This window comes from Telopea speciosissima, chromosome 6, assembly GCF_018873765.1.
Source record: "Telopea speciosissima isolate NSW1024214 ecotype Mountain lineage chromosome 6, Tspe_v1, whole genome shotgun sequence".
Taxonomy (NCBI): Eukaryota; Viridiplantae; Streptophyta; class Magnoliopsida; order Proteales; family Proteaceae; genus Telopea; species Telopea speciosissima.
This window is the reverse complement of record NC_057921.1, coordinates 23,808,947-23,831,949: the sequence shown is the minus strand read 5'-3', so window position 1 is coordinate 23,831,949 and position 23,003 is coordinate 23,808,947. Positions and strand designations below refer to the sequence as shown.

At 39.5% G+C, this 23,003-nt stretch overlaps 1 protein-coding gene across 2 annotated transcripts in view; it reads left to right on the top strand.

The window, feature by feature from the left end:
- LOC122666281 overlaps positions 1-21,371 on the top strand; it is a 43,070-nt gene extending 21,699 nt beyond the window's left edge. The window contains exons 5-7 of one of the 2 annotated variants that reach the window (XM_043862464.1): positions 13,331-13,519; positions 14,221-14,363; positions 20,982-21,371. In XM_043862464.1, the coding sequence (XP_043718399.1) occupies positions 13,331-13,519; positions 14,221-14,363; positions 20,982-21,163 (514 nt within the window). In that variant the 3' untranslated portion in view covers positions 21,164-21,371. The remainder of the gene's footprint in view (positions 1-13,330; positions 13,520-14,220; positions 14,364-20,981) is intronic. The other variant, XM_043862465.1, reaches the window with a different exon arrangement.
- The last annotated feature ends 1,632 nt before the right edge of the window (positions 21,372-23,003 follow it).

Genomic DNA, 23,003 nt, shown 5'->3' with positions numbered 1-23,003 from the left:
GCTGAATACAAGTAAATAGCACATTTGGGCCCAACCGAGATATCGCCGAGATCTCGCCGAGATATCGTTTTTTTTGTACTTAAAAAAACTTGATTTTCACCTTCGAGATATCATCGAGATCTCGGCGAGATCTCGGTCGAGAAAGTGCACTTTTGAGTACCGACTAGGAACTCGACTCGGTTTTGCCCAAAACCGAGAAACTCGGCGAGATCTCGGCGAGATCTCGCGAGTTCTCGAACCTTGAGGAGAGTTTGTTGGTTTGCAACACAACATTCCTGTTTCTTTCAACAAGTCCAGCACAAATTTTTTTTGGCAAATATTGATTCCTTCCTTTGATCTTGACACTTCAAATCCCAAGAAGTACTTCAACAGTCTATGATCTTTAATCTCAAACTGTTGGACCAAGTATGACTTCAATCTGCTTATCTCAGCTTGATCATTACTAGTTACCACAATGTCATCAACATAAACATTAAGTGTTGTGACAGTGCCATTACCTCGCCAGATACACAAAGTGTGATCAGCCCGACTCTGGGAATGCCCATTCCTTTGGATGGTCTGTCTAAATCGCTTAAACCACGCGTTAGGAGACTGCTTGAGACCATAAAGTGCCTTTTTTAGGAGGCAAACTTTCCCTTCAGCAGAGGGAAACTTTAAACCAGGTGGAGGTTGCATATATACTTCCTCTCCCAGGTCACCATGGAGGAAGGCATTTTTCACATCCAACTGATACAAGGGTTAGTTCCTATTGGCTGCCACTGATAGGAGGACTCTGATCGAGTTGTGTTTGGCCATAGGAGAAAATGTCTCTTGGTAATCAATTCCATATACTTTACCATACCCTTTGGCAACCAACCTTGCCTTGTACCTCTCAACTGCACCATCAGACCGATACTTGATTGTGTAGACCCACTTGCATCCAACTGGAACTCTCCCCCTGGGAAGATCTACCAATGTCCAAGTACCATTTTTTTCAAGAGCCATCATTTTTTCTGACATGGCTTGCTTCCACTTTGGATCAGACATAGCTTCAGTGACATTCTTAGGAATGGAACCAGAAGAGAGGGCAATAGTAAAGGCAAGACCCATAGGTGAGAGAACATAATAGGAAACAAATTAGGTTATAGGATTAGTACAAACTCTCTTTTCTTTTTTAATAGCAATATGAAGGTCTAAATCAGAAGGAAGGGAAGGGTTGTCACTTGACTGAGGATGGTGGAGCTCAGGATGTGGATCCAAAGAGGATTCTTGGTAGGTCTTCTATATCTTTCCCTTCAAGCATTCACCTCTTTTGTACACAACTAACTCTTTTTCATTGTTATCATCAACACCTGAATGAGTATCAATGTCAACAACATCCACTTTTTTGTGTTTCCCAATGTCGAGCATAAAAGAAGAAATAGGTAGGGGAGAAAGAAAGGGAATATCATCAGCAACCTTTTCACTCCCACAATTCTTCCTCTGAAGAGGATGTTGATGAGGAGCAAAGAAGGGTATGGATTCAAGGAAGGTGACATCTTTAAAGATGAGACGTCGACGGAAGGAGGGATGATAACACTTGTAGCCTTTGGTATTAGAAGAATACCTAAGAAAGAGGCATTTGAGAGCCTTGGGGTCAAGTTTAGTCCAAGAGGATTTGTTAACATGAACATAACAAACACATTTAAAAACCTTGGGAGGAAGAAAGAAAGCAGAAGCCTGAGGAGACACGGTTTCCAAAGGAGATTTGAAACCAAGAAGCTTTGTAAGCACGTGGTTGATGAGAAAGGAAGCAGTAAGAAGGGCATCAGACCAAAAAGTTTTAGGAACATGCATACCAAATAGAAGACTCCGAGTGAGCTCTAATAAATGGTGATTTTTCCTTAACTACCCCATTTTGTTGGGGTGTGTCAACACACGCTAGCTGATGGATAATGCCATTGTTAGTAAAGAAGGTTTGGGGGCCACCAAACATGTACTTTCCCCTTTATCAGAACGAACAATTTTGATTCGAGTGTCAAATTGAGTAAGAATCTTCTAATAAAATTTTTTAAAGGCATCATAGACATTACTCTTATTACTCTTATACTTCATCAGAATAGTCAAAGTAGTGTGGGAAAAATCATCAACAAATGAAACAACGTAGCGATAGCCAAGTAAAGAAGTAGTAGGAGAGGGTTCCCAAACATCAATATGTACAATATGAAAGGGAAAGATGGATTTATTGCCATTGTAAGGATAAGAAGAACGACAATGTTTAGCAAATAGACATTGTTCACACTGAAATACATGGGAAGAAGGAATGGAAGAAAACAAATGTGGTACTTTTTGTCTCATAACACTAAAGGAAGGGTGGCCCAAACTTTGATGCCTCAACATTACAGAGTCAACGGTACTATTGTCACTACGTCCACATCCGTAGAATGGAGCAATAGGTAGGGGGCATGTTCCTGGATCAAGAAGGTAAGAGTCCCTTTTCCTCACATCCTCTGCCAATATTCTTCTTTGTCTCCGAATCTTGAAAAACACAATGAGATGGAAAAAAAAGTAACACAACAATTTAAGGATTTGGTTGGTGGCTCACAGATAATCAAAGAAAAAGACTAGATACCTCTGCCCAGCAAAGGAAGGAACTTTTGACTTCATCTTCCTTGCATTAACATCAACCCTAGAAGTGATAGGCTAGGCTTTGATATCAAATAATGTAAGACTAGAAAATTACTCCCAAATAACCCCACAAAACCAAATTAGAAACAAGGGCAGAATTAGAAGGTTTAGTAAATCAAACCAAACCAGCCAGAAAGCAACCAAACTTGGATCGAAAGCTGCTTGTATGGCAGAGAAACATTGCTGAAAGTTTCAATCAAGATGGAGGAAGTGGGAGATATGGAAGCAACACCAAATTAGAAAGTTAAGCCCTGTAGGCCAAACTAGCCAGCAGACTGGGCTAGAATTGGGATTGAGTGGGCCTCTTGTGGGGTTGATTCAGCCCTCCAAGATTCTACTGGATCAGCGCTCAGGCTTTAGAGAAAAGCTGGTTCGATTTTTGCAGGCAGCAGGACAGAAAACAGGTCTGCAGGAGTGTGCTTTGATCCTTCTCTGGTGATGATCAGCAACAGCAGTCAAGGGCTTGATTGGAGAATATCTTCTGGACTTCAGCAGCAGTTGATTACAATAGTTGCAATCACAAATCACAGCAGGGAGTGGCTCGATTGGGTGTAGAAGGCAATGAAAAGAAGAGAATAGGAAAATGAAAGGTAGGAGAAATAGAAAAAGGGGGATAAGGAGATGGCTCTCTCAGCCCTTCGGGTTTCGGCTCTCACCAACTAGGCTGTCTCAGCCCTTCATCCATACAGTTGGGACAATAAAACTGGCATCAGCAATTTCAAATCAAGTCATTAATCGTTGGTTGGGGGGCTCCTAAGGGTATTACATATTTATGGACAGCTATGCTTGCCTTACAAGTAAGAGAAAATTAGAAACTTGCAAGAAATGGAAACAAACTAAAAATAGTTAAGGAAAATAGTAACTTCTAAATAAAAGCTAAGCCTACTTTCAAAATCTGGAATTAGAAACTAAAGAGCTAAGATTGCTTAATAGACAACCACAAAATATCTAAGAGAATAATTCTAAAAATAGAAACTAACTAAACTCCTAATTCCCCCACATATAGACAAAATTTAATCTTCTAATAAAGTCTTCACATGATCTGGTCTTGGACCCCACAAGATCTTCTAGTAGCATTCACACCAAGGCAAAATAAGGGGCTGTGACTAGGGATGTAAACGGATCGGATTCGGCTCGGATAGTGCTATATCCCCATTCGCATCTGATTAGCTTTTGGCATAGTATAAGATTTCGCGATATATCGGTATGTCGGGCCTACCGAGATATCCGAAATATCCCGAAATTTCGCCGAAATACTGCATTTTTTCTGTCATATTTTGGCAGTCCATCTCGGTGGGTTTTTGGCCATATAAAGGGCTGATACTTCATGGACACCCTTATTTAAGCTAAATAAACACATTTAAACCTTCATATTGCAAAATAAAAGAACTCAAAGTGGTGTTTTGGGTTGCACCCTTGATTGACAGTAGACGGTCGCCGACCCTAATGTATAAATAGTTAAATAGACATTGATTAGGCAGTAAAAGACGTAAAAGAAATTTAAACAAACTAATGAAAACTCATAAGACATAAGTCATAAATCATAACTCATAAACTCCATAATAGTTAAAGACTCAATAGTTAATAACTCAATACACAAAGTCACAAGTTCACAAATCACAACTTACAAGTTACAACTTATAACTTACAAGAGTGCAAGACTCACAAGACTCACAAGACTCACAAGTCACAACTGGCATACAAGTATAAAAGTTTAAAACTAATCCTAGTAATAATTGCTATGCCTTCCTGGATTGACCCCACTCATGCTTCGCTGGAGTCGACGTCCATTGCTCTCTGTTTGAAGGACATATGTGGACCACGGTATAGTTTGGGAGAAGAAATGAGTGTAGTCATCCAAAATTGCCATGTAAATGGAGTCATCAACATACTGAAGGTAACCTATCCTAGGATATGGGTTAGGGACAGGGTTACCAATCGGTCCAGCCCGGGAAGAAGATGATCCAGTATGATATGATGTCAGCGGACTTGGCGCTGGCACTGGCACTGGCAACATGTATGGCTGGTGAGGTTGGTAGCTAGGGTATGCAAAGATGTCATCCACAAAAGATGATCCAGTATGTCCCTGGGACTGGGACTGGGAGTCATAGTCCCCTACTCCACTAAACTGCCCATATCCATATCCATATCCATATCCACCGTGAGGTTGGTTAGTTTTAAAGAAAAGGGATTTACCTTAAATAGTGAAAAACCCTTGGAGGATGTCCTTAGATGAGGCTCCGACGTGTTTCCGGCGACAATCCGTAAAAAATGAGCTTCAACAAGGCTTGGATGATGCTTGAAAGAGAGGAAGAAGAGCAAAAAATAAAGAACTTTGAGCTTTCAGCAGGTCTCGGTCGATATATTGACTGAGACTTGCGAAATATGGCATTTAAAACAAGTGTCGCGTGACACTTTAAGTCAAAAAACAGTATTTCGACGATATTTGTGGACTCACGAAATATCGTCGAAATCTCATGAAATATCGTCGAGTTTTGATACTTTTTCATTTCGAGCTACCATTTCGCCTCGGTAGGCTCGAAATATTCCGATATATCGTTGATATATCGCGAAATCTTGTACCATGGCTTTCGGACGGATTCGGATAGTGCTAAACGGATACGGACACAGATACAGATCGGATATTTTATCCGTTTACATGTAAATATAGCTTTTTGGATAGCTATAGCCTATCCATATCCGCATCCGTTTAGCTTTCGGACGGATTTGGATAGTGCTAAACGGATACGGACATGGATTCGGAAACGGATTTCGGCCATTCATTTACACCCCTCGCCTGTGACACTGTTCACGTGAACAGTGTTTTGGCCTTTTTTCTTCATGTTTTGTCCTACATCAGTTTTTGTTTTTTGGGGCTGATCACTTGGGGTTTCTTTTTCATCTTTTTGGTGCCTAAGGATCCCTTGAGGTCTTTTCTTTTTCCATTTGGTGTGGGGGTTAACATGCAATTGTTGCATGTTATGAGTCCTAGATTTACAGTGAAGGATGTATTGAAGTGTCTAGCTATTTTGTTTTCTTTGCTCCTTTCTTATTGAGCTATCTTTCACGTGGATCCGTTATCCATTCAATTTTTTTTTTTCTTTTTGAGAGAGGTAAAACTCATCTTTATGTATTTGTAATATCTAGTATATCTTCGAGTCAATTGGAGAACCAATTTGGGAAAAAATCATTGAAGCCCACCTAAGAAGAGAAACGGATATATCGGAGAACCAATTTGGTTTTATGCCAGGGAGATCCACGATAGAAGCTATTTACCTTTTAAGGAGGCTTATGGAAATATTTAGAGCGTACAAAAGAACCTTCATTTGATCTTTATCAACCTAGAAAAGGCCTATGATAGAGTCCCTAGAGAGCTCATTTGGCATGTCCTAGGGAAGAGAAGGAGCTCAAGAAACTATGTGGATATAATTAAGGACATGTATGAGGGCGTGGTGACAAGTGTCAGAACTGCAGAGGGCCAAAGTAGTGAATTCCCTATTACCATTGGGTTACACCAAGGATCAGCTCTAAGCCCTTATTTGTTTGCACTTGTCATGGATGATTTAATTAGACACATCCAAGATGAGGTCCCTTGGTGTATGCTTTTCGTTGATGATATTGTTTTGATAGATGAGACAGTGGAAGGGATTAATGCAAAGTTGGAGTTATGGAGATCAAGCTTGGAATCACGAGGTTTTAAGTTAAGCAGGACAAAGACAGAATATATGATGTGTAACTTCAGTCAAACCAGGAGAGGTGATGAAGTGGTGAAACTTGAGGAGCGAAAGCTACTACAAAGCGGATGCTTTAGATACTTGGGATCAATCATTAACCAAGAGGGCGATATAGAGGATGATGTTTCCCACAGAATTAAAGTAGGATGGCTGAAGTGGAAAGGTGCTTTGGGAGTATTATGTGACAAACGCATGCCTGTTAAGCTTAAGGGTAAATTCTACAGAACAGTAATAAGACTGGCCATGACTTATGGGGCGGAATGTTGGGCAGTTAAGAAGAGTAATATTGATAAGATGAGTGTAGCGGAGATGAGGATGCTGAGAAGGATGTGTGGCAAGACCATGAGAGATAGAGTAAGGAATGGTTGTATTAGAACAGAACTAGGAGTTGCACCAATCCAGGAAAAGCTCCGTGAGAGCCGCTTGAGGTGGTATGGTCATGTACAACGGAGACCTATGGATGCACCGGTAAGGAAGAGTGACCAAATTCAGTTCGACGGAGCTAAAAGAGGTAGGGGCAGGCCTAAATTGACTATTGGAGAAGTAGTAAGAAAGGATATGCATGTGGTAGGGCTTGATCCTAGTATGACCACAGATAGAGTTGTTTGGAGGACAAAGACTTGTGTAGCCGACCCATTGTAGGGGAATGTTCCTGGGATGCTGCTTCAACTACTGCTTGGACTGCTTCCTTTACTTATTTTTTTTTTTTTACTTTCCTTTACTCCTCTTACTTCCTTTTACTTCTTATAGCCTCTATCGGATCAATGTAGCCGACCCCATTTAGTTGGGATAGGGTTATGGTTGTTGTTGTAGTATATCTTCGAGTATGTTGAAATTAAAATAAAATATCAAAGGTGTGACTTCTGTAACTACTGATTCTTTGGTAAATAAGCAAGTAGTGATCTATATTCTTTTCATCTGTGTGTTTCTTCAACTGTCAATGTGAAGATGTAGAACTTGAAAACTTTGTAAATGAAAATTTTGGATCCAAAAAGTCTTCCTGCGTTTTGTTTGTAGGGTTAATAGATTTTAGTCAAAGTTTGGGTCCCACTGCAAATAATTCAAACTTGAACGATGTAATTGTTGTATGGCCAATTTGAGCATTATAACATTAATGCCCTTTCTATAAGAAAGCCCGACTGTAAATTGTTTATATTGTTATTGTTTTTGTTTCTAGGTGTATCTTTTCTTTCTTTTTTTTCCCCCTAAAGAAATTTCTTTTTTTGGATGAATAAAAAATTCATTTACCGAAGGAAAGAAAAAGGGGGGGGGGGGAGAGAACAATAAGCACAAGTAATGTAGCCTAGGTGGAATAAGTCTCACTTAGGACCAGGTTGTGTAATAGGGTTGGCCGAATGGGGCAGATTAGGTTGATTAGGGCAAAATTAGGGTTAAGTTAGGTTTAGGAATTGGAGTTTGAGTTAGGGCTTTATTGGGTAATGGTATGCAGGTTTTTAGGAGTCGATTGGTATAGGTTTTGGTTAGGTTTGGATAGAAAATAAAATTTCAGAATTATTAGGGTTAGGGTTTTGGGTTTTAGGAATGAAGGGAACTAGGGTTTCTAGGGGGAAAACAGGTCAAGGGATTCTGGCCGAGTGTCACAGAGGCGGGGAAGAAGGTTCAGTTGAAGTTTGGGATGATTTGGTTGGCTGGTTAGGGCTGGGCAAAGTTTAGGAGCTTTAGGGTTTAAAGAAGAACTAGGGTTTGCAGGAGAAGTGTTGCAGGTCTGAATTGCAGAACAGAAGTAGCAGTTTGATATTTTGAAGAGACCTCCTGACCTTCACAGTGCAAGGAGTTGCAGGAGAACCCACCCTTCACCACCTTGAGTCCACAAGGATGCAGCTCGCAGAAAAGCAGAAGCAGCAGCTCGAAGGCAGCAACTCAGATCTGAAACAGAGATTTTTTTAAGCTAAAAAGTTGTGGGGGAGCCTCCCACGATCTGTCTATTTATAATAAAAAAGATGGCCAAAGGCCTTACACAAATATGTGGATTTGAACTAGGAATCCTAGTTCTAAATCCTAGACTCAATCCTAATCAGACTAGGACTAGTGATGCCTAATCTGAACTCTAAGTACAATTAACACACTTGTACTCTAACTAGGAATACAAGTTTTAACAAATAAATAAAACAACCTATCCCTCTAAAATCGTGGAGGGAAAACTAAGCAACACTTAAATAAATAAAAAGACTGTTTTACCCCTAACATAAGAAAGAAAACTAAATATGTAAAATAAAGGCTCCAACGAAACTCAAAGGCTGCTCTTCTTCTTCTTTCGTGTACTGGGACCTGCATCAACAAGCCAATTACAAGGCCCTACCAAAACAGAACCCCAACCTAACAAAACCTACTAGAAGGGGGAAAACCTGACCACAAAAAGGAAATAAAACCTAAAAATGACCAAATCGCACTACCCAACAGTGGGATCCAAAATTCTATGATAGAGGGCATAACCTCTGATATCCATACTAAGAGGCAAAACTTCTCGATGCAAGGCACACCGTAGTCTATGTAGGGCTGTTTCTTAGGATAAGGAGGGGAACTTGTGTCGCGCCGGAACGTAAACACAAAAGGGGGAGCGAGGGGCAATAGGTGGCTGAATAGGGGCGGGAGGAGAGAGATGGGGCATAGGGGAAGAGACCAAAGAAGGACTGGCCAAGCGAGATGGGTCAGAAGAGAGGGTCGAAGGGCTAAAAGGGATAGAAGAGGAAATATGAGTTAAGATTTAAAGATGGATCGATTCTAGTAAGAGAGGAGAGATTTACAACAAGGAGGAGAAGGAGAGAAGGGAAGAGAGGAAGAAGAAGATAGATAGATTGAGAGAATCGTATGTTAGGAGAGAGTTCTCCTAGCACCTATTTACTTCATTACTTATTCACTTTAGGAAATTACAAAGGCCTCCCTAGGGAGGTAAAAGATATAAACAGAAATAAAAGAAATTACAACTCTAGTGACTTATAATAAAGACATGGACTAAAGTACCCCTAATACATAACTCTTAACACTCCCCCTCAAGCTGGAGAATAAATGTTATACATTCCTTGCTTGCACAATAAGGTACTAAATAGACCAGGAATGAGACCCTTGGTGAAAATATCTGCTACTTGATTACCTGTCTTCACAAAAGGAGTACAAATGCAACCAAAATCCAGCTTCTCTTTGATGAAGTATCGATCAACCTCAATATGTTTGGTTCGATCATGTTGAACCGGATTGTGGGCAATACTTATAGTAGTTTTGTTGTCACAATAGAGTCTTATTGGTCCTTCAGTGCCAAAACTCAAGTCTTGAAGTAGTCTCTTCAGCCATATAAGTTCACACACTCCATGAGCCATGGCTTTAAACTCTGCTTCCGCGCTAGATCTAGCTACAACTGGTTGTTTCTTGCTCCTCCAGGTAACTAGATTACCACCCACAAAAGTGCAGTACCCAGAAGTAGATCTCCTGTCAGAGACTGAACCAGCCCAATCAACATCTGTGTAACCTTTTATCCACAAATGGTCATGCTTGGCAAATAGAAGACCTTTCCTGGGCAGGATTTCAAGTACCTAATGATGCGATACACTGCATCCAGATGTCTATTCCTGGGAGCATGCATGAACTGACGTACCACCCCAACTGCATAAGTGATGTCTGGTCGAGTCAAGAAGAGAGAGATTAGTTTCCCAACTAATCTTTGATACTTGCTTGCATCTATGAGAGAAGAACCACATTCATCACCAAGCTTATGATTCAGATCAATTGGAGAGGTTGCTGGTTTACACCCCAACATTCCTGTCTCTTTTAGAAGGTCCTAGACAAATTTTCTCTGGCATATGTTGATTCCTTTCCTTGATCTAGATACTTCCATCCCAAGAAGTATTTCAAGAGTCCAAGGTCTTTGATCTCAATCTGTTTAGCCCGATAAGATTTCAATCTGTTTATCTCAGCAACATCATTTCCAGTTACTACAATGTCAACAACATAGACAATGAGAGTTGTAATTGTACCATTTCCTCTCTTGATAAACAAAGTGTGATCAGCTTGACTCTGGTAGTATCAATTCTTCAGGATGGTTTGTCTAAATCTCTCAAACCAGGCCTTAGGAGACTGCTTGAGGCCATAGAGAGCTTTCTCAAGAGACACACTTTCCCTTTAGCTGAGGGACACTTAAAATCAGATGGAGGCTGCATGTACACTTCTTCTGCTTCTGCTAAATCTTCATGAAGAAATGCATTCTTCACATCCAATTGGTACATTGGCCAATCTTTATTGGCTGCTACTGAAAGAAGAACCCTGATTGAGTTATGCTTGGCTACAGGGGCAAAGGTCTCTTGGTAGTCAATACCATACACTTGACTGTGCCCTTTTGCAACTAGCCGAGCTTTATATCTTTCCACTGTACCATCGGATCTATACTTGATGGTATAAACTCATCTGCATTTAATTGGAATCCTCCCCCTAGGAAGATCAACCAGTGTCCAAGTATTGTTCTTCTCCTGAGCCACCATTTCCTCAGACATTGCTTGCATCCATTTTGGATCGGATAAGGCCTCTGTGACATTTTTGGGATTGGAAGAAGACTCAAGGGAAGTGGAAAAAGCAATACCTGTAGGAGATATAGAATCACAGGAGAAAAACTGGGCTATGGGATTAGTACAGACTCTCTTCCCTTTTCTCATAGCAATGGGAAGATATAATTCAAGAGAAGTGTTACCTAACTGGGGAGGATGAGATTGAGGATGTGGATCCAAAGAGGGGTTTTGGCAGGGCTGCTTTCCTTGTCCCTTCAAGCATTCACCTCTTTTGAATACAACATCTTTGAATCTTCCCTTATGTTCTTTTTTCCTGCTAGCATCACCACCACTACTAGCATCAATAACAATAACACCATTAACATCAACATCAACATCAACATCATCAACACCATCCATTTCTTTGTATTTTCCAATATCAAATAGGAATGGGGAAGTGGAGGTAGGCAAGGGAGGTAGAAAAGGAATGACATCAGCATCCTGTTCACATCTAGTGTTGCTCTCCCCCTGAAGAGGATGTTGAGGGGAAGAAAAGTAAGGAATAGACTTAAAGAAGGTGACATCTTTTGAGAGAAGTCGCCTTCAGGAAGGAGGATGGTAGTGCTTATACCCTTTGGTTGAATCAGAGTAGCCCAAGAAGATGCACTTAAGAGCTTTGGGATCAAGCTTGGTGCGAGCTGATTTGTTGACATGAACATAACAAACACAACCAAAGAGTTTTGGAGGTAATGAGAAGACTAAGGATTGAGGAGAAAGAAGAGCCAGGGAAGATTTGGAGCCAAGGAGTGGAGATGGCATCCGGTTAATAAGGAAGGCAGTAGTAAGAAGTGCATCCGACCAAAAAGTCTTAGGCACATGCATACCAAAGAGAAGGCTTTTGGTGATTTTCAACAAGTGGCGGTTTTTTCTCTCAGCTACCCCATTTTTTTGAGGGGTGTCAACACATGCAAGTTGATGAATAATTCCATTATCAGTAAAGAACTGTTGGAGCCCCCCATACATGTACTCACCCCCCTTATCAGATCTAACAATTTGAATTCTAATACCATATTGAGTATTGATAAATTGATAAAAATTCTTGAAAGCATCACAAACATCACTTTTTTGTTTCAACAAAATAGTCAAAGTGGACCTAGAATAGTCATCAACAAATGAAACAAAATAACGAAATCCAGACAAAGAAGTAGTGGAAGAAGGCCCCCAAACATCAGAATGAACAAGAGAAAAAGGAACAGTGGATCTATTACCATGATAAGGATAAGATGTGCGACAATGTTTAGCATAAATACATGATTCACACTGAAATACATAAGAAGAAGGCAAAGAAGTAAACAAATGAGGTAACTGTCTCCTCATAACAGCAAAATAGAGATGACTCGAACGTTAATGCCAAAGCATAACAGACTCTAAGGTACTACGGTTACTCCGACCACAAACATAAGCCGCAACAGTAGATAGATCCGGTAACCGTGGTTCAAGAAGGTAGAGTCCTCCTTTCTCAGTCCCACTGCCAATAACCCTCTTTGTCTCCAAATCCTGAAAAAGACAATAGGAAGGAAAGAAAGTGACACAACAATTTAAGGATTTGGTTAGGTGACTCACTGATAATAAGTTAGTAGCAAAATTAGGGACATGAAGAACAGACTCGAGAAATAGAGGGAGTAACCCTCACATTACCCTTACCAGTGACAGAAGAAAGGGAACCATTAGCAACCTTTACCTTGTCCCGACTAGAGCAAATGGAATAGGCATCATAATACTGTGACATACCAGTCATGTGGTCGGAAGCTCCGGAGCTAATGATCCAAGTGGGAGCAGTAGAAGGTCCAGACGAAACCTGTAGAGCTGAGGCAGAAGCAGCTGACCCTCCAGGGGTAGAACTAGTAGAGGAATGATCAACAGGTTGTTTCCTCCACTGTGACTACACAGGAGAGGCTGTTCCCAAGTTTTGAACCCGCAACCAATAGGTTGCAATAGCACAACTTAGCCGTTGCGCCAAGGCTCGCTCACTAAATAAACTGAATTTAGGACTTCTAAATCAAATAAACAACTAACCCGCGAGTTACCTAAACAATAACTAACTACTACTCGCTATAGAAGACTCCAAACAAACATAAACTACTAACTAACAATAAGACATCAAATACTAAACTAAAAAAGACTCTTTCTAGACTAACCTAACTAAATAGCAAATAGGACCCACACAATCTCATCTATATATTAAATCCCGTGTACAGAATTAAGACCTCAAATATGGGCTTATAAAGGAGGCCCGCTACATCAATAAATCAAAAAATAAAAAGCCCAAGGCCCATATAACCCATCCATGGGCCAAAATAAAGTTTTTTTAGGCCGAATTGGATAATCTTAACTGCATCTCTGTGACATCTGGTACATCTTCTGTGAAACTTAAGCTATTTTGCTATTGTGTTACAGGATGATTCATTCAACAAATTTTTCATCAGAGGTTATTCCGTTTGACCAATGGATACAGCTTAAACCAGAGCCAAGAAATATGTTCTCCGGTTGGATTAAGGATGCATTTCGTGGAGGAAAGAAAGAGACGCAAGATGGGATAAATGAGAAGCTTCATTTCATTCTTAGCACTGCTCCAATGTGGGATAGGTTTGTCCTTGTCTAAGCCTTCAACATACTTATATGTTCTTATCGTATGTGCATATTTGATATCTCTACTGAAAGTAATTTTATACCGTTTGGATGGTAACCATAATGTGCTACTTCTGGTGCACAAAGAGTAGAATCTAATTAAATAATCCTTATTCTTAGATATTTTCTGCATCAAAATTGTGTTGGCTGACCCCCTTCAGAGAAACAGATGTATGCTAGAGCTTATAGCTGAGAGATTTCTAATTCATCTAATTGTGTCGAATATCGGGTAGAAAGATTGCATGGTGTTTCTCCTATTTTCCCTAGTTCAGTATTCCTACATCGCAAAAGAGGAAGAAGTAGGGAGTTATCCTTCTTTAAGTGAATGGAGATACCCCAACTTAAAAGAATAAAGTATGTATGTGAAATGACCATCTCTCTCTCCTCCCCCTATTAAGTGGAGAGCATCTTGAATTTAAATGCCATCTTTCTCCTCTCTCCCAATCGGGTTTGTGCCCCATTAAAAAAAGGGGACATTGTCCACTCACTATCCCCCCATGTTGATCCCTTTCATCAGTAATGAAAATAAAAATCAATTTGATATAAGTAACATGAGCTCTAATTGTGGGCTTGGATTGTATTTTCTGTCATTTCTTTGCTTCATTGATTAATTGTCTTATATAGGTAGAGTATTGAACTTATTTCCAATTACTGTGCAGGATGGTGCTTAAAGATAATAAAAACCTTCTTGGGGAATTTCTACAGTTCAAAGGAAAGCAAGAGGATATGCAAGCTCTGAAATACATCAAGAGATCGAAAGTTAGTCGGCTAATTATCCAGAAGTCAGCTATGTTTGGTTTAGGTAATTAAAAAGCCTTTCATTTGCCTTTAGATAGTAAAGGACAATGAGGCATATATCTCATGGAAGGAATAGCTATATGAATAATACAAGAAGCACTAGAACGATACCTTGAAGATGGCTGTACTATTTATCAATCTGGCCTATCCAAATCAGATGTCTATATTTAGGATGGCCCAGCTTGAAAGTCAAATCCAATTGATAATCCTAATCATCCATTTTAGAGAACGGTAAACAAATTTCAACTACCAAGAATATTAATTTAATTGTCTAGCTGAAAGGCATTGTATAGGATTGAACAATTTTTTACTGTATGTAGTCAATGGCAGGACTTCCATCCACAGATGGATGAAACACTGTTGCTAAGCAAGGAGTGTGCATGCTTTGATACCATCGTGAATAGTTAAAAGCTAACAAAGAAGGGCATTTTCTACTTGCGTTGAATTCATGCTAGCACTTAAATTTTTACTTATTATGCTTTAAATTTTTCTTGTTTTCATTTCTCTTGAGTTGTAGGTGTTATATATTTGTCTGGATTTTTTCTTCTTGAATAAATACAACAAACAACAACCATAACCTTATCCCAACTAAATGGGGTCGGCTACATGGATCCGAAGAGGTCATGACATAGAAGTAATACAAGTAGAAGGGAGTAAAAAAGTAATAAAATTAAGGAGTAAAAAGAATTAAAAAAGTTAAAATAAAATTACTAGGGGGAAAAAGTCTAAGCAGTAGTCAAAGCAGCATCCCAGGAACATCCTCCTTCAAGGGGTCGGCTACATAGGTCCTCGTCCTCCACACAACTTTATCCGCGGTCATAGTAGGATCGAGCCCTACCACATGCATATCCTTTCTTACCACTTCCCCAATAGTCATTTTAGGCCTGCCCCTATATCTTTTAGCTCCTTCAAACTGAATCTGGTCACTCTTCCTTACTGGTGCATCCATGGGTCTCCGTTGGACATGTCCATACCACTTCAAGCGGCTCTCTCGGAGTTTGTCCTGGATTGGTGCAACTCCCAATTCGGTTCTAATACAATCATTCCTTACTCTATCTCTCCTGGTCTTGCCACACATCCTCCTCAACGTCCTCATCTCTGCTACACTCATCTTATCTATAATACTTTTCTTAACGGCCCAACAATACGCCCCATAAATCATCGCTGGTCTTATTACTGTCCTGTAGAATTTTCCCTTAAGCTTAATAGGCATGCGTTTGTCACGTAAAACTCCTGATGCACCTCTCCATTTCATCCATCCTACTTTAATTTTGTGAGAAACATCATCCTCTATGTCACCCTCTTTGTTAATGGTTGACCCCAGGTATCTAAAGCATTCATTTTGTGGTAGCTCTCGCTCCTCGAGTTTCACCGCTTCATCGCCTCTCCTGGTTTGACTGAAGTTACATATCATGTATTCTGTCTTTGTTCTGCTTATCTTAAAACCTCTTGATTCCAAATATGATCTCCATAACTCCAGGTTCGAGTTAATCCCTTCCACTGTCTCGTCTATCAAAATAATATCATTAGTGAAAAGCATACACGAAGGGAACTCATCTTGGATGTGCCTGGTTAAATCATCCATGATGAGTGCAAACAAATAAGGGCTTAGAGCTGATCCTTGATGTGACGCAATTGTAATTGGGAATTCATTACTTTGGTCTTCTGCAGTTCTTGAATAAATATTTATATGTAATACACCATTAGACGTAATTATAATTATATTATTTGTGTTGGCGAGTCAAACTTTTTAATTGCTAGTGTGATAGTGATGCAGATCGGAGAGAATGATCTGTCAGTGATGGGCATAAGAGAAAGAAATAACCCTTCTGGTACATATGCCGCAAGGTATGAAGAAGAGAGAGGAGAGAGAAAACAAGGGAAAGAAAGAGGGGAGAGGGGGAGGAGAGAAAAGAGAGGCAACAATCTCACTTTCAAAACAAACTAAGTCAGTCCATTAATGAAGTCGTGTGGGCTAAGCATTACATGCATTAGCTGTAACAATAAAAGAAAATTGAGGACAGACACACACACACACACACACTCTCTCTCTCTCTCTCTCTCCAATTGTTGGCCACTTTTGGGGGAGTCCCTAACCAACCAAATACTTCATGACAGAAGATATAAAAGGGCCAACTGAACAGGAAACTGTTCCACACGTATATACTTTGGAATGGGTCCTAAGCTAACTCAAAACTAATCTTTTCCTCTCAAATTTGGTCCCACAAATAAGATAAACTTTATCTAATAAGATAAAAACTTTATCTAATAAGATAACTTCCTAAATAATAGCTAATGGGCCCCACTACTAATACTAACTATCGAATTAAAATACTAATTTCGAGTATCACTATTGACTTAAAATTTGGGCCGTATAATTAAGTCCATTACGAATACAACATTTAAAACAAAATCCCATTACCAATTACTATTAAAACGAGCCCTAATGTTGCACCAAAACTGCATTATTCCCTCAAGTTTTGTAGAATGAGAGAATCATCACCACTCGATTGACATCGGCGATCAATTGTCTTGATTTGACGATCCAACGCTTCTCTTGAATAACAGAGACATACTTAGTGACCATAGGAATTTTCACATTGAAGGTCTGTTGTGAAAGAACAAATCTACATGTTCGATCTCTATAGGGTCGATCATGATTCGCTCCTCTTGGACATAATCTTACATAGGAGACTTTTGATCTTCGATCAGATCATTGATCAATTTATCTTCGATTCCAATCATGGGCTCCTCTTGAGGGTCTTCATTGTCAAAGGCTTCCTTGATCAACTCGTTTTCTGGATCATCCATGCATTGCTCAACAAGTGAGATCAGTTTGTCCAAGGAAGATTCCATACGATCGGTTGTGACTAGCAATTGGTTCCTAAATTCCTTGCATTATTGTCGAGCTTATTCAAGATTCATTTCAACTTCCGCAAGTTCTCTTGAATGACTTGAAGTTGTTGGCGGATATAAAACAAGGGGGTGTGAAGTGTAGGATCATGGTATCTATCACCAGGTTTGGCTCTGATACCAAGTCGATGCATATTGGAGAGAACTTGGGTGTGCCAAGAGATCCATTAATCAAAAGTTGTAAAAATAAAAGAAAATCAAAGTTGGATTCTCTCTCTCTCTCGCGTGTGCCAATCATTGGCCACTGTTGGAGTCGTCCCTAACTAACCAAATACTTGATAACAAAAGAAATAAAAAACCCAACTAAACAGGAAACTCTTCCATACATAGATGCTTTGGAAAGAGTTCTAAGCTAACTTAAACTAACCTTATCTCCTCCAATTTGGGTCCCACAAATAAGATAAACTTTATTTAACAAGTTAACCTCCTAATTAATAGCTAATGGGTCCCACTACTAATACGAACTACCAAATTAAAATACTAATTGTGTACCTTTATTGACCTAAAATTTGGGTCTTATAATTGAGCTCATTACAAATAAAAACATTTAAAACAAAATTCTATAACCAAGTACTATCAAAATGGGCCCTAATGTTGCACCAAAACTACTGGGCATACCCAGTGCAGGAGGCTCCCACCACTGTGGGGTCTGGGGAGGGTCATAATGTACACAGCCTTACCTCTGCTTTGTAGAGAGGCTGTTCCAGACTCGAACCCATAACCACTAGGTTGCAATGGAGAAACCTTATCGTTGCGCGGAGGTCCGCCCTCTATATGTAACTAAACTCTAGATGTAACTCAACCTAAAAATGGAGAAATTCATCCATTTCTAATACAGGGTCCTACAGTTGGATTTTACCAAATGTAGGTCTACAAAAGGGATGGCCTTACAATTGGATTTTACCAAACGTAGGTCTACAAAGGAAGATGATCCTACAGTTGGATTTTACCAAATGTACTCCAGATGTAACTAAACCTAAATATGGAGAAATTCATCCATTTCAGAATACTGTCTAATGCAATTTCGGTGCAACGAGGGCGGACCTCGGCGCAACGGTAAGGTTGCTCCATTGCGACCTAGTGGTCGCGGGTTCGAGTTGGGAAACACCTCTCTGCGAAATAGGGGTAAGGTTGCATACATTATGACCCTCCCTAGATCCCGCAGTGGCGGAAGCCTCCTGCACTGGGTACACCTTTTACATCTGGAGTTTCAAGTGACTTTAGCACAGATGAATTTTTATTGGAGAACATCTCCGATGAAAACAATTACTGGAAGGCTTTGTTCAATAGGAGGAATGACTGATTGTAGCACATTGAAAGGAGTCAGGAAAGCTATTGGGCTGGAACTTCAGTCCAGACATCAACCAGATCTTATAATCCTTATTGTCATTTGGACTTCCCTGTATTTATTCCTACACTTGTTCGAGCATTGAAATTATTGGGTAGCTTTCTTTGTTTTATTGTGCTTGCAGGGCAAGGGGTTACCCTTGGTGTGTAGGGTGGAAATTGGTAGGGTAGGGTCGGGTTGGGTAATGGCCTCACTCTTATCCTATAGGGCATGGATTAAAATTCCTATTACCTGGTGGGTAAATGGGTAAGGCAGTTAAAACATAATTAATGATATTTCAACCTATAATTATCAATGGTAAAGCATCATCACTGGTATTTGGGCTGTGGGGAAATGGGCAACTGGCAAAGGTCTTGGATGGGATGGGTTATCTGGTATGGTTATGCCTATTTGGATTTTTAGGTTTGTTCTTGGGAACATATATAACATATTTGGGCTATTAAGGATATGCCTATCTTTGGATTGGGGAAATGAGCAACTGGCTATGTGCTTAGATGGGATGCTTTATCGGGTTATGGATATGCCTATTTGTGCTATTATGTTGGTGCTTGGGAACATATTTTACTTATATGTGTGGAATTTTGTGACTTCTCCTACCTATACAGGTAAATGAGGTTGAGTATATCCCCCTTGTTACCTTTCCTTTTAACCCGGCAGGTAAGCTTATTGTACCCTTACCCTCCTCATTGAGCTTATGGGTAGAGAATCCCCATCCTTGCTATCCAAAGATGGGGATGGTAAGGTGGATAAATGGGTTTCATTGCCAGCCCATGTGTGGCCCTTCTGGTGAAGAGTCTGGATTATTGACTATGTAGCTATGTCTATACATGGATGTGTTGTCATCTACATGCTGATCCCGACATTCAGCTGCATAAACTTGCTGGTCTGTCTGCCTCGTGACAGTTTCTTTTCATTTTTAGTGTTATTGACCATATACAAAATGAAATGCATTCCCACTTCTGTCACAAAGAGCTAATTTTACAGGGCAACATACTTAAATTGTTCCTGCCCTCCTGGATAATTGATCTGATTTAATAGAGTGAATATCTGGTGCCTCTGGGTATCAATTTATGGCTTGCATGTACTTATGTAGTTACAGTGTTGCACATAGATATTCACTCCATTAAATCATAATCTCTCCTTGGCAAGATGTGGAGTTTTTTCTTTTGTATTCTCCAATTTTTTACTCCTTATAAGGTTTACTTGCTTGACCTCTATCATGAAGGAAACTTGTTTTTTTGTGCTCTCACAATCTCATCAAATGGTTTGTAAGTTTGATCTCATGATACTTCTTTGAGACTGTCTCCTTCACAGCTTCACATCTGCATACTGGAACAGTGACATTTCATTCATTTGGTTTTTTCTGTCTTCACAATCTTGTTGATATGCTAGTCAACCAGAAAAATATGATTTCTGGATTTTGAATCAATATGGGATGTCATGTTACTTTTAAAAAATTTCCTTCGTTCCCCAAGTATGGAAAGGCTTTTCTTTTTCACTTACTATTTGGCTAGGGTAGTCAAAACTGTACTCATATGCCATGTTCTCTTCTGATTTAAGGAGCAGATCCAACTCCATTTTCTGGATTATGAACCAATATGCGATGTTATGTTACTTATAAAAAATTTCCTTCTTTCCCCAAGTATGGCAAAGCTTTTCTTTTCACTTACTGTTTGCCTAGGGTAGTCAAACTGTACTCAAATGCCTTGTTCTCTGATTCAATTCCATTTTCAGGTCTCATTCAAAACTCTTAGCTTGGCCTCACTTACGTGGTCTTCAGCACCTTTTGTGCTTCTGTATCTCATTTAAATGCCTTTTTCCCCATGTGCTTTCCAAAGCCTTGTAATAGGATTTGTTTCGGCTATTAACCTTTGGATCTTTATCGCACTCTCTGAATTACTATCAAGACTGATTGATATGAATTTCCCTAGCCCCCTTCGTATGCTCTTAAGAAAGGGCTTTATGTTTGTTTTTTTGGTTAATTAATGGAATAATAAAAAAGATGGAAAAAAGTATTATAGGAAGAACATAAAAGCTAATTTTTGTTGGCATACAAAAGGAAAGTAAACTCTTCTTGCAAGAATTGTTCACAGATCTCATGGTTTTGGTGAGGAAATATCAAAGGGTGGCAAGTGAGAATTTTGAGAATCCCAAGACATTGAAAATCCAATGCCAGTATCTTCTTTATTCTCTTGCCAAAACAAACACCAAAGAAAATTTCACTTTTCTCTGTAATACTCCTCAACCTTAATTTTCTTTTCTTCCATTTCCTTGCCAAACAAACACAGCCTTGATTCCAAATACTTGGTTTATCTTGTCTTCTTGACGAAACATTTCTAATCAATTTTCCACCCCTTGCAGGTAATTCAAAACTACAAGTTTTGTACTCTCCCCGTGATTATCAACTTGAGGGGGCCTCAGCTTCTGAGTGGAAAGAAGTGACAGTGAAATCACATACAGAGGTCTTATTTCAGCCCCAGGGTTCTGATAAAGTCCGCAAGATCAAGCTTTCATCTGTAGTATCAGTGTCTCTAAGTGCATAAATAATGGTGAACACTCTCCCCTCTCTTAAAAAATAAAAAATAAATAAAAACTGTATATTCATGTATTGTACTTTATCCTTTGTTGGGTTCTGCATATATTAATCTCCCAGGGATTTGAGTTACTGTTATTACTAAACGGCCATTGTCTTATGTTTTCTGAGCATACTTTGGAGTACAGTAGTTTGACGAAATGAAGCCAAATACTTGATTTTCTATTGGCTCAGAAAACTAAATATTCAGTATGTTTTCTTTGCTGCCTTATGGCTTCGCCTCTACACTCACCCAACTTTTGGAGATGCTGCTACGTCCACACTTTCACTTGTTTTCTTATATTGGACAAACGGAGGCGACGGGGGAGAATTTATTCTTGATGTCTAGGTATGCCAGCATAATGCGATCATTCTTGATCATCCCCCCCCGCCCCCGCTCTCTTTTCTCCATATATAATTATGTGAACTTGTGTAAACTCGAATGATCATTCTTTCATCTGTTGTTTCTGTGTCCAAAAAGTCCACATAATTATAGAAGTCCAGTTCTGAAGATGCTACTAAAAATATTACATAATGTTCGAGTTTAGTCTGGATTTGGGTGAGTTCATGCAAGGGATTTAAAAGGGTTAAATAAGGTTATCTTAAGGGTGTTGGCTCTATTTGGGACAGCCTGGATGCAAATAGTAGGGCAGAGGCAAAGTGGTAATTTCTGCTACTCGGCTACCACAGGCCTGGATCGTCATTGCTGGGACGATCTCCCAATGTGTCAAACTATAGTGTCTACACCCGGGCTTATCCGTGGATGTTGACTCGGACTCAATTTCTTCCATAAATAAACCTATGTCAAAAGGTTTCAAACCAATAGAGGTTTAAATCTTCGACAAGTGCAAATTTTCTGGCAAAATTTGCTCTTATGCTTGCTCCTTTTATCCTAGTAAAATGATGTCCTTTTTTCTAAGTGGAAACAAGCGGGTTAATGAAATCTTTTTTTTTTTTTTTTTAAAGGGTAGAAAGGTTAATGAAATCTTTCATTTCAACAACTCTATACTTGTTTTTACTTGCATTTATCCATCCACACCTGGGTCGGTATTTATCCATCCACAATAAGGTTCATGATTTTTAAAACACCTGCAATAAAGCTAAGGATTATTTATTCTACCAAATATGGTTCCGATACCTTTCATGGAATTTATATCAATCAAATATTCAAAATGAAAAGAAAAATTAAGGAAAAAAGTTTTATAAAACGCCAGCACAAAAATTAAATATTAGCTATTTGCCACTCCCTTAATTTCTGATTCTTTTGGTTAATTTTCCCATTTTTTGGAGATATGTGATATACATGATGTAAAAACTCAGAAACAGGTGCGGATGTCTCTCCGTCGATTCTGATTTGAATTGCATCAGATTCGGCCGAGAAACAATTGGACTCAGCTCCGACTGGGCTCATCCTGACTCGGCCTAATATAATCGGACTTAGTTTAGTATGTGTAGAATTGGATTAGAAACAACGTTTTTAAAATGCAGAATTGGTGACAGAATCAGACAGTGACAATTCAGATCCGGATTGGATCGGAATCAGCCTTAAAGAACTCTAGAATCAGTTCATAGATCCAAAAACAGGGAATTTTTTAGGGTTTCGGGTGTGAATCAGCCGTGTTGGATTGGTCGGAAGTGGGATCGGTCATGGCCATTACCGAAATGAATCGGCTGATTCAATGATCCGATTCCCGATTCATAAATTAAACACTGATAAGGACCCATTTCGAGTCGAATTGATTGATTCAACCAATTTCAATCCGAATTTTAAAATTGTAGTGATATATCCAGTCGGCTACTAATTGTTATAG